The 12,044-nt window shown below is 44.1% G+C and overlaps 1 protein-coding gene across 3 annotated transcripts in view; it reads left to right on the forward strand.

Moving 5' to 3' along the window:
• Positions 1–609: 609 nt before the first annotated feature.
• Positions 610–12,044, forward strand: part of SEC16A (SEC16 homolog A, endoplasmic reticulum export factor) — a 34,120-nt gene continuing 22,685 nt past the window's right edge. For 2 of the 3 annotated variants that reach the window (XM_019510796.1, XM_019510797.1), the window contains exons 1-3: positions 610–709; positions 6,430–10,301; positions 11,111–11,256. In XM_019510796.1, coding sequence (XP_019366341.1) covers positions 6,507–10,301; positions 11,111–11,256 — 3,941 coding nt within the window. In that variant the 5' untranslated portion in view covers positions 610–709; positions 6,430–6,506. The remainder of the gene's footprint in view (positions 710–6,429; positions 10,302–11,110; positions 11,257–12,044) is intronic. The other variant, XM_019510798.1, reaches the window with a different exon arrangement.

Consider the following 12,044-nt stretch of genomic DNA (forward strand, 5'->3'; position numbering starts at 1 on the left):
AAAGCTCCTTGCAAGACGGGTTATTTTTTCCATATATATATATATATATATACACACACACACATATACACACAAACACACACAAAGAGTTTATAAAGTGTGTGTGTGTGTGTGTGTGTGTGCGCGCGTGTGTGTGTATAAGGAAGAGTTATATAAAGAGTTTCATCTGGGTGAAGATGGAGGGGACCATCATGGTCCTGCATGCAGCAACACAGGCTGGAGAGGGGGGCTGCGGCTTCATCCTAATAGAAAAGGCCATGCTCATCATCATCATCGTCGTCTGCAGCAAGACTAGGCCATAGGCCACAAGGGGCACGGGGCATTGCTCAAACTGGGGTCTACACGGGGTTGAGCCTGCTCCAGGCCAATGCCAGGGATTTGGTGGACAGCCCTTCAACGTCCCCAGGCGGGACTCGAACTCCCTACCCTCACTCCCCCCCACCCTTTCTCCCCCGCGCGCATGCGCCGACTACTGAGCTGGTCTTTTTGCGCCTTGTAAAGGGATGCTGGTGTTTATGTCCGCCGACGCCGCGCAAACCAGGCCTTGAAGAAAGAAGGAGCGGCGCGCGTGGCGTCATCGCGTACGGCGCGTGACACGTCGGCGGCGGGGGAGCCGGATGTGCCAAGATGGCGGACGTCGGCGCGGCGGAGGGGGGAGGTGGCGGCGGCGGCGGCTGCTGAGGGGCCTGGGCCTTGCCGCGGGGGCCAGGTAACGCGGGGCGGGGAGCGGAGTTGGGGCCGGGCCTGGTAGCGGGGTCTGGGTGCTCCAGCCCAGGCCTGACAGTCCGAGACCCCACCCCCCTTCCCCCCAGGCCGGGCCCGGCTTCCCTCTGCCAGCGAGGCCTGGCGCTCCTGGGGGGCTCTCGGGGACCAGTCCGGGGGCGTAACGCGCTCCATTGGGGCGGCAGCCGCTGGGTGCGTAGGGTAACGTGGCACATCGGGCCTCCTGCAGACACACCAGTGCACCCTGCACGGAAGGCCCTCAGGTTTTGCTCGGCCCACCCTGCGAGTGTGTCTAGGTCGGCCTGTCTTTCAGGGTGGCCGCTTTCCCCTGTAGTTTAGTGTCAGCAGCAAACCTTGCCAGCCCGCAGCCGATTCCCAAATCCATATCGTTAATGAAGATGTTGATGAGTACTGGCCCAAGCCCTGAAGGACACCGCTGATCACGTTGATTCGCTCCCATCAGCTAGTGCTTTTTGGGGCCGACCCCACAGCCAGTTCCCCAGCCATCGGGCCGTGTGATGTCCAAGGCCGCATGCCTTTCCTTACTCGTGTAATGATCACATGCTTAAGGTACAGGACCCGCAGAGGACAGCACAATGCACCCTGATCCTGCAATTTGATCTGTGCAAACGCGCATAGATCTGACTGCAGGATTGGGGCCGAAGATGACAAGCCGAGTTGTGAAGGTGTCGAGAGTGAAAAAGCACGCGACTGTGGGTTTTTTCAAAAGTGTGGAGCGACCAGGTTTCTGGTGCTGTAGGGGGACAACTAGTCTTTCCTGCCCAAGTGCAACAGGGCTGGACCTAGTGATCTTGTAAGGTCCCTTCCAGCCCTGAACATCTATGAACTACACTTTGCACAACAGTGACTGCTTGAAGTTGCGGTCAGTGTTTGCGATCCTGCCTCCTTTGTGTATGTCCAGCGTGATACAGCAGAGATGGTGAGGAAACCTGGGATGTTCCTATCCTCTCCACTAAAACCACAGTTGTTTCTGGGTGGTCTTTTGATAGCTGAAAATACCTCGAAGTACACACCTTGATCTGACCCCGAGACCACCCAATAGACTGCTGATTATGCTTTTGCTTAATTGTGCTGCGTGCACACGTACACACACGTGTGCACACTATTGACCGACTCTAATTTTAACTACCTAATTTGGTTCTCTCACACTCACGCTATTGACCAACTGATTTTTAACTGCCTAATTTAGTTCATGTTGTAGCATCATTGGATGGAGGTACCAAACCGTATTGGGAGGAAGATGTGTGTGTATTCAACACGTTGAAAGTCTTGGGAGAAAGTATCAGTTTTCCCTGACTCACTTTTCACTCCTCTGTGCCAGCATTTATTGATATATTCTACTGTAGTTGTTGCCACAAGCACCACTCAGAACAGATTTTTTTTTCTAGAATTTATCAAGACATGTTACATATTAGAGTAGAATCCTCTTCACAGGTGTAAGAAAGCTATAAAATGAATAAAGTCATGTTAAATTTTATTTAGCCAGCCAGACTTTGGGGTAATTGGTCACCCTGGGTCTTTCACACATCTTTTATCAAAGTCTATGAAGTGTTAAAGTAGTTGCACTGGCTCTAGTTCGGGTGCAAATCCTGGTTTGTTGCATAAATAGCTCTCTGGTGGGATGCCACACATGACATAAAATTAGTTATAAGATTGAAGGTTCATGTTGTTGTAAGTGCTTTGAGTGGGACCTAGGGGTAGTAATCACCCAAAGGAGTTTGAGATGGAAAACATTCCTTGCATAAATCACTGTGCATGGTTTAATAGAGAATTTTTATGAGTAATACGTGTCAGAGAGAAGAGTTTATTCTACCAAAATATTCCTTATGCCAAACTTTTATGAATTAACTGACTTGTGGCTATATGATAACGTTAGCCAGTGCAATTTCTGTTTAGAATTATGTCCGCTATCTATTTGTGCGCCAGAAAAATAAAAGGTAGATGCTTTTGTTTGTTGTAAACAATAACTGAGAGTTAGATGTAGTTGTGATGCCATAGCCCTTGGGATGTATTTTAATATTCAGTCAGTAAGATGAATACATGCATCTGTTCATGGAGCTAAAAGGAAGTGAAGGGGTAGAGGCAACCCTGCAGTACAGTTCTTGAAATTGCATTGCAGTCTCAGGAAAGAGTCTCCTGAACTCAGACTGGAATTATTTTTCAGATTAGGTAACCAGTTCTGTAAACGTATTGTTAGATACTGCTTATTACCTGACCAATCCTATTGATTTTTCTTAGACCCTCGGTTTGACTTTCCTAAAAGGTTTTGGTAAACATTCCAGCTATGGCTTTGATTCCTTACAACTTATGCCTCTCTTTAGCTGTGGGACAAATGTATTAGTGGTACATTGATACTCATGTTTGTTTTGCTCTTCTTCACTTAGGCTTTATTTGATGGGAAAGTTTGTGGGTGGTTTCCCTGCTTTATAACACAAGGTGTGAATTAAACTGATTTTTAGCAGTACAGCTTGCTTCTTGGCTATTCTTATTGCAGTTTAAAGTAGCTTATGTCACTCAAAACATCTTGCTGGGGTTGTTTGACCCGAGTACTCTTTCCTGCCATGGCAGGGGGTCGGACTAGATGATCTACTCAGGTCCCTTCTGACCCTAGAAACTATGAAACTATAAAAGGTGTTTGAGCTAAACCAAAAATCTCACTCCTGCACTTTAAATAAGTGTCAACATGGGAGTGTAACTACTATGGTAATACAACTCTCAACGTACTATTATACTGGTAAAACACAGCCTGTTGGTAAGGCTATTTACCGAGTGTTTCAGTAACCCTTTCTGGGTTCGTCAGGTTAATTTTTGTGGAGCTGCAAGGTTTCTGTACTCCCTAGATGGCTAATATTTTATAGGCAATTGTGCATTATCTTGTAGTAAAAATTTTGAAAAGTAAGTTTCCACCCTAGATAAAGCAACAGTTGAATTAACTTTAAGATTGTATGGATGTTTTGTTTTAAAGAAATAGATTTGTGTCTAATATCAGGATTTTTTTGTAGGGAAAACAATTTTTTTTTTCCAATATGGCTTCTGTTTAAACTACTATAGTGAATGTTAAAGTGTTTGCACTTTTCTACTGTGTGTGATCTGGTCATTAATTTTGATCCAGTGAAGCATGTATTGTCTTGGGCTGACCTAGTTCAGAGTCTAAATCTTTGCTCAGGTGGTTCATGAAAGAAAGCAAAAAACTTAGAAAAATTAGACTGTGTTCACTTCGCAGTAGCTAATTACTGGTCCATATCAGAAAGAACAGTGAAGATGTTAGCCTTTTTTCCCCGCCTTGTGTATTTGATAAAACACTGTGAAGAGCAAAGTCCACATGAGAAATTTGGAAGCCAACACCTGTTTTACAACTGATTTCAGTGCCCAGTTAGGTTTTTTTTTGTGTAAGCCAGAAATAAACATTTTGTTCAAAGAAATTAAGCAGTGGTTTCCACCTGGATTGTCTTGATACGTGCTTTAGCTTGCTGGTTTCTACCTTGCTATGTGTTGCATGATGCTATCTAGTCCTTTTTTTTTCTGTTCTTTGTAATGACATCAAACAATACTGAAGTTGTTAGTTTGGTAAAATAAATGGACGGCTAAGTCCAAAGGGTTTGTTTTCCAAGCATATGGAAGCAGAAGCTGCTGACAAGGCAGCGTTTCTTGGTCATATCCTGGTTGGCACTGGTTGTACCTGGCTGGAAAGCTTTTACCTAGATATCAGGGCAGAGACGCATGATAGTAATATTTAATACTCTCTTTGCAAATGTTCCTTATCAGGGATTAAACAGGAAGGTGTGTTTATAAAAAGACTGTAAAAGGCAAACTAAAGTAATGCCCACAACTAATAAGCCTCTAAAATTAGGCAGCATTTTGCCTAGACATTATTTACCCCCACCCTTACAAAAAGCTGTTTACTTTGACTATAAGTACAGTTTGATTGGCCTTTTGGGCCCCTAACAAGTCTCCAGCCCTTACTTAAATGATTCCTCTTTTAAGAGGAGCTAGGTTACTGTGACTGGGGCTTCCAGGCACTTCAATATTGTGAGTAAATGATCCTGCTGAGCAGAAACCAGGACAGGTTGCGTTGGGAAATCATAAGGGCTTCCCTGGTTCTGGCTTATACTTTGTGCCTTTAAAGCTTTTAATTAGTGGCCTTTACAAAATGTATTCAGCTAGATATTTTTGTAAAGTTTACATTTTGATGAAACCAGAAACCTCTGAAAGAGTAGGTGAATTTAACCCTTTTGGTATTGCTGCTTCCTGCCCCCCTCCTCTTGCTCACCCACCCTATTTAAAAACATTAGTAAATACAGGCAAACAGTCTTAATAATTCTTGATAACAAAGATTGTCATAGAACCTAACATTTTAAAAGGGTTTAAGTGCTAAAATTCTGCACAGCTTTTGGTTGCCTTTTGGATAGATAACTAAAAGTCAAAAATGTCATGGCAGTAGTATGGATTTCCCACCACAATGAGAACTGTACTAATAGCACAAGTCTAGCAAATGAAACCAGTATGTTTTGCCAAAAAATCCCAGAACAGGGCCAATAATAAGGCCTCAAAATTCAGATAAATGACAAATTAAGACTTTTTTACAGTTAAGTATTATAAATGGAAAAAGACCAGGCTTTTACTTACGAAAAATGTTGTTGTGAAACATCCTGTAACTGATACTACTAGATTGAAATGGGGGGTGGAATATTTTCAAAATGGTTAGTAAACAGACATTTCCCTCTGTTCCATATGGGTACACATTTCTGTAGCAATGTAAATAACAAATGCCTTTTAAATGGAAAAACATCATCTCTCTCTCTCTCTCATTATATAAAAACTGGCTCCTTTACACTGAGCTCTCTAGTGAAATCTCACACTGTCAAAACTCCACCAGCAGCTACACCATCATGTTAAGTTTTTATCATAAGTGTGCTGGATTATATATAACGACAAAGATTTTAAGTTTACTTTTTAAAATAAGGGACTTTTAGTAAATATCCTTTGTAAGTACCTGTCAGTGGTAAATGTAGGAAGGACTGTTGTGAATAACATTTTTGCTTGTGTGGCTTTGTTTCTGAAAGTAGCACACTTCTCACTTTACTTGGTGTCTAAGACTCCATTCATCAGATTTCTAATGTTTGAGCACAGCTCAACTAAAATAGTTTCTTCCGAAGTAAGAGAAGATGATGCCATTTCTTACTCTGAACTCTTCCTAGTACCATGCACTGGAGCAGCACCACTACCTGGAGTTAACAGTGGTAGGATTACTAAAGCAGACTGATTATTACCAACATTTTTTAAACAAACATGTCTAATCCTGCTGAGAGCAAGTCTAGAGAACATGAGACCGCTGTTGGAGTTGTTGCAGTGTGAGATTTCACTGGAGAGCTCAATGTAAAGGAACCAGTTTAAACAATGTATGGTATCTGTCTAGAAACAATTCTTTATATTTTTTAACATTGTTTTTAAAAACAAGTTGGCTCTGTGCCACTAGGCAAATTGCCATGCACAAAAATTAATTGGCATTTTGGGAGAAGCATCTCTTTGCTTTGAGGTGTCCTTTTTTTGCAGCAGCAGATCCCTTTCTAAAAGCTTTCAACTCCCTCCTTCCCCCCCACATGTGGTGACTGTATTTTTTTTAAAGTGTTGAATCTGCCTGTTGTGGACTGTGAAACTAACTTGCCTTGTATTTTCTTTTTGCAGTGTGGGGAAGAAAAAAGAATACATCTACAACATCTGTTAGTTCTACAAATAGTGTGTGACCTTGTTGAGAGCTGATCATGCAGCCGCCTCCACAGACCGTGCCAGCGGGAGCTGGGGGACCGCCTCCTGTGGGAACTGCTCGGAATGCGTATTGGCGAAACAGCCCATTCAGCAGGCGGGCAAACGTACCAGTCTCGGCAGCACTTGCCCCAGTACAACCTGTGACGGACCCTTTTGCATTTGGCAGACAAACTCCACAGGGTTCTCCGCTAGGTAATCCATCCAAAGGCAATCCGCTGGTCATGCCAGGTCCTCCTCCCCCAGTGTATCCTCAGCCAGCTGTTATGCACAAAGCTCCTTCTCATGCAGGGGATAATCCACACGAACTGCATGCATCTTTACTGGCACCTGTGTCTCAACCAGGAGTAAATTCTAATACCTTTTCTAATGTGTTGGCTTCATTGCCAGGACATGATTTAAATAGTACTGCAGAAATGCAACCCAATGCAGAATTTGGACTCCATACCCCTTCAGCACTACTGCATTATAGTCCAGGAATGATGCTTGAAAATTCTCTTGGTGGACATGTAGGAGTAGGGCCTGCACCAAACAGGTCTCTAAGTATGCAAGACGTAAATCGAGATCCAAGTAACCCTAGTGCAGTACCTGTTACGACACCATTCTTCCCTTTTGCAGAAACCCCCTCATCTCAGTGGAGACTCGTTCAGGGTAACATTCAGCCTCAAGTTCGGAATTACTTGCCCTGTGCTGAGCCACCTTCTCAGAATGCTGTTCATAGCATTTCTCACCCTTCTGCTGGTGGTTCAAGTTTGCATCTGGCTCCTGGACATCAGCAAAGTACCATGCAAGCTCCTTTGTTGGGTGGCAGTGACAAGAATGGGCAAAGTGGTTCTGCAGGAGGTAACCCCCAAGTGAGCAGCCTTCAGCCTGAAAATATGGTTAGACAGTCTGTAGAAATGACTAACACTTGTCTGGCTCAACCTTACCCTGAGCAGTTTTACCCACAGTCCCTGTTACCAGACTGTGGTTTGGTAAACCCCACCACTCAGGAAAGTAACCTGAAAAACAAGTCTCAAGCTGCATCTGAAACATCCGCTGGACATGCTCCCAGCAATCCAGATTCAGGAACTATCTCCATGTTTTTCAAAGGGGATGAGGCAGAAAATGAAGAAATACTTTCATCAGAAGTAAATGATCTGGCTAGTAAAGCTGACTTTGATGCTTGTCAGCGAAGTTCAGGACTTATGTATCACCCTTCTCTCCCTCCTCAGCAGGTAGTAGCCAATGTTCAGTCTCAGGCATCAGTTAGTACAGGCTCTGCTAATGAGCGTGTACCAAAGGGAATGGATGTCCAATATTTTCTGAGAACTGTGAGCAGCTCGCATGAGGCCCAGACTGGCAAACATTCTGTGCATGTTACAGATAACACAGATGTTAGCAAAGCTCGTGGGAATGTTGCACCACAGTATGAAAATGTCGAGAACCTGGAGTGTGTTCAGAATCAAGAAGTTCTACCGAATGAACCACAGAATAATCCTTTGTCCTCAAGTGTAGGATCTGATCTGTACAGGTATGGATTGCCCCCAGGGCCTTCACTTCCAAAGAATACTATTGTGAGCCATGCAGAAGGAGGACCAAATTTAGAAGCACCTGATTCGTTACCTCATCCCATCCGACCTGACAGCGTATCCTCAAACTACAGCAGTGTTAGCCACAGGAGCATTTCCAGCTCAGCGAGACCTCAAGAGCTCGATGGTACATTCATTCAGCAAGAAAGCGGGAAGCCTGATGAAGAGACATCTGCCAGTTTCTTTAAGCAGATTGACTGCTCCCCTTTGGGAGGAGATGCAAGTGAGCCCAACATAAGCAAGAACTACCACAGAAATCTGTCCCATCCCCCAACTCCAAGTCCCCCCAAGCCCACGGGAATCTTTCAGACAAGTGCAAATAGTTCCTTTGAACCGGTGAGGTCCCATGGGGTTGGGGTGAAGCCTGCAGAGATTGACCAGGCGAAGGTGGTAGGTGAGCTAAGGGAGAACCACCCAAACAAAAAGAACGCCAAGAAAACTGCAGCTCTGACAGCTGCCTCCCCAGGAAATCTCGAACAGCCGCCAGATAATCTGGAAACCCTCTTCATTCCCCAAGCACACCCGCTACCTCTTGTCGTCACAGCAGAGCATGGAAATGTGTTGCAGCCTGTCGTTGGGCCTGGCATGGAAAATGTTCAAGCGGTATCTGAGAAAAGGCCCTCAACAAGAGCTCAGGGAGCAGTTAAGAAGTGTGATAGTCCAGCAACCACTCTGTGGGCTCATAACGAACTGCCCAACTTTGGGGGTAATGTTCTTCTGGCACCTGCTGCTCCGGCAGTATATGTACCTGCCAAACAGACGGTGGAAATTATTCAGCCACCTGAAGAGGGGCTGTCACATCAGCAGCCAAGTAAACCAGGCTCTGTAACCGTGCAGCCTTCCCAGGATGGAAATGTATCCTCTGAGAACTTGGAGAATCCTCCCAAAATGGGAGAAGAGGAAGCACTCCAATCTCAGGCAAGTTCAGGTTATGCAAGTTTGCTGTCTTCTCCACCCACGGAGTCTTTGCAAAATCAGCCTGTCCTGATTGCTCAGCCTAATCAAAGCTATAACTTGGCTCAGCCAATTAATTTTTCCATTTCTCTATCTAATCAGCTAAGGAATGAAAATAATCAGTTGCTGAAAGATCCTGGAGTTGGAGACAAGCCTGTTGCAGGCCTCCAAACTCTGCATGTTGGTGGGATCCTCTCTGGGGAAAATGTGTCATTGCCTGTGGTACAAGCTGGATCTTTAGCTAATGCACCTCCAACTACTACTAATCTGTCAAATGCTAATTTATTACAAAGTCCTAGTAGCGCTTCTGAAATTGCACCTAATCAGTCCACAAGTCTATTGATGCAACTTCCATCTCAGATACCACTTAGTGTAGCTCCAGAAGGTCAAAAGAATGTTAATTCAGAAAGTCTTATTCCAGAATTGGCTAGTATGCCAGGGGCTAATTCATCAGTGCCCCCTGGGACAAGTCTCCCTAGTGGAAATGCAAATGTGTTAGTCCCACCAGCGAATTCCATGGTACCTTCCAGTAATTTTGCAAATCACTCAAATAGTAAAGAAGAAGGTGCTGGAGCACTTGACTTTACAGTAACATGGACACTGGAGAGAAGTAATACAAGTAATTCAGGACAGGTGCAAAACCCGTCTCTGTCTGGTGGTCCAGCATATTCTCAACAACCAGCCAATCACAATAGCCAGGTGGGGCTAGAGAAGCATGACAAACAACAATTTTATCAACAGGTCACGAAAGATGTGCAACATCAGGTTCCATCAGATAGAGCCATGCAGGGCACATTGCCTTCACAACAGCAAATGCAAGCTGCTCCAATGCCACAAGCAGTACCTTCTGGGCACTCTTCTGTTCCTTCAAATTACCAGGTGGCTCCAGGGAGTAAACCCATGCAAGTACCACAGCAGCATGACAATCAGGTACTGAGTAATAGGCACTATCCTCTGGGTCCCCAGGAGGCAAGTTCAACACAGCCACCAGCCAGGCCTGCTCAGCCAAGCTCTGATAAACAACCATTGCCTGTTCCATCATCAAGTGCTTTGACCACGTCAGCAGTTGCTACAACCACCCAGCCAGTCATGCCAGCCACACAGCAAGAGCCACAGTGTCCATTGCCACCACAGACTCCTCAGGATGCCTTTGGTCCACCACAAAACCCTTACTACTATTACAGACATCCTTATGATGCATATCAGCAGCCATATCCACCATCTTACCCCCCTGCGGATCCTAGAGCAGCAGCTCACCTTTATTATTCGGTAAAGTAAAAATGTCCTTACTTTGTGAAGTTTAAATATACATAGCAATTTTGGGGGGGAATGTCAGTTCTGACTTCTAACTCTTTATTGGTATAGCGATCAGCAGAGTAGAACAGTTATTCACTTAGGTTTAACTGTAGAGAAATTCTGAATGTTAGTAACTCAATGCAAGAACTTAAAACTGTAAGAAAGAAGAAAACTTCTGGAAGGATTTTTTTGCAGTTTCATCTGTTAATTTGGTTCCTGTAAAACTAACATGATGCATACCTGATATCAGGAGTATGAAAACCCAAGCTCGTAAAGATAGATCAGAAAAAAGTAATAGATCTGTGCAGTTTAAATGATAAACCTATTTAAAATATGAAATGAACATTAATACTAACTTCTGGAAGTGGCAGTCAACACCTGACAGATTTTGGTGTTTGCCTTTTTGAAAAAGTTGGTAGTTACAGACTTATCCTAGCTCGACAGGTGTCCTGATCATAAAAAATTCCCACCTCCCAGGTGAGAATCAAACAGCAGGAAAGCTGCCTTTCAGTGACAGAACAACCCTGAACTGCAGAGATTTTTTTTCATGCAGGTTTTGGACACTGTTGTCAGATGGCACAGTAGTTGTCTGTATCCTTTGTGGCAAGATGGTATCTATCTCTGAAAATTGAGCTAGCATAGAAGTGAATATATAAGGAGGTTGCAAGGGAAACTGAATGTTTGGGTCAGAGGAAGCCATAGAAAAATGTTCTTTAATCCATGTCAGATCATTTGAACAATTTAACTCACCAGTTGTTAATGTGTAACCCTTTCTTCCCTAGGAGGACATCTATGGACAGTATGACCCCCGCTACAGACACTATGATAGTGGTAGTGCTGCTTATGTGGAGTCTGCGGGCTATCGGTATGCAGAGCCTGAGCGTCCCAGTTCTAGAGCTAGTCACTGCTCTGATAGACCTCCTTCTACGTACGTAATTCTGAGGCTCTATAAAGGTTTAATATGTCCTGACGTACTGAATGGGACTGCAGAATGATCTTTTGTCATGTGCAGTTCACAGTATGTGAGGGCCTAATGGCGTGACATTTTTATTGGCAGTTGTCTGCAACATTTCAATTGATACATGCAATAAAGTGAAATCTAGGCAGCATGAATTGCAAATTGCTTATTGCTTTTAGAGGTTAGCAAGCCAAGTGCCCTGCCAAAAGGACCTCACTACGATTGCTGTATTCTTTACTGCTCCTTCTGCCTTCAGCCGTTCATTTTTGTTGGCAGTCACTGGTGTTATTCCCACTCACTGGGGCTCAACAATACAACCAGTACTGATGTTTTGTTCTGTTTCAGTGCGGACAAATGGAAGAGTGTGCTAGGTACAATTGTCATTAAAGCTTAGCACTTTCAAAATGACACATCTGAGATAACAGGGTTGGTGAATTGAACAAATGGCATTTCTGCTCATAGCTCCTGGGATTTCCTTGCAAACACAGCAGCATGTGTTGCCTGTTGAACCAGTGTTGTCTCTGCTCACCCTTAGCATTTTTGTTTTAACAGATGAATAAATTTAGTCTCTTAGACAATGGTGAAGAGTGGGTGAGTAGACAGTGTTTGGGCTGATACATTTTTCCCATTTTTCTATAAGCACAGCTTTACATCTTGGTCTGTCTGTGTGTTTTGAGCACCTTTTATAAGTGTTAGAGCTGATCTGTAAGACTGAGCAAAATCAATTTTCTTTCTCAACCTTACTCTGACACCTCACT

This window comes from Gavialis gangeticus, unplaced genomic scaffold (genome assembly GCF_001723915.1).
Source record: "Gavialis gangeticus isolate Ggan-Ray unplaced genomic scaffold, GavGan_comp1, whole genome shotgun sequence".
Classification (NCBI taxonomy): domain Eukaryota; kingdom Metazoa; phylum Chordata; order Crocodylia; family Gavialidae; genus Gavialis; species Gavialis gangeticus.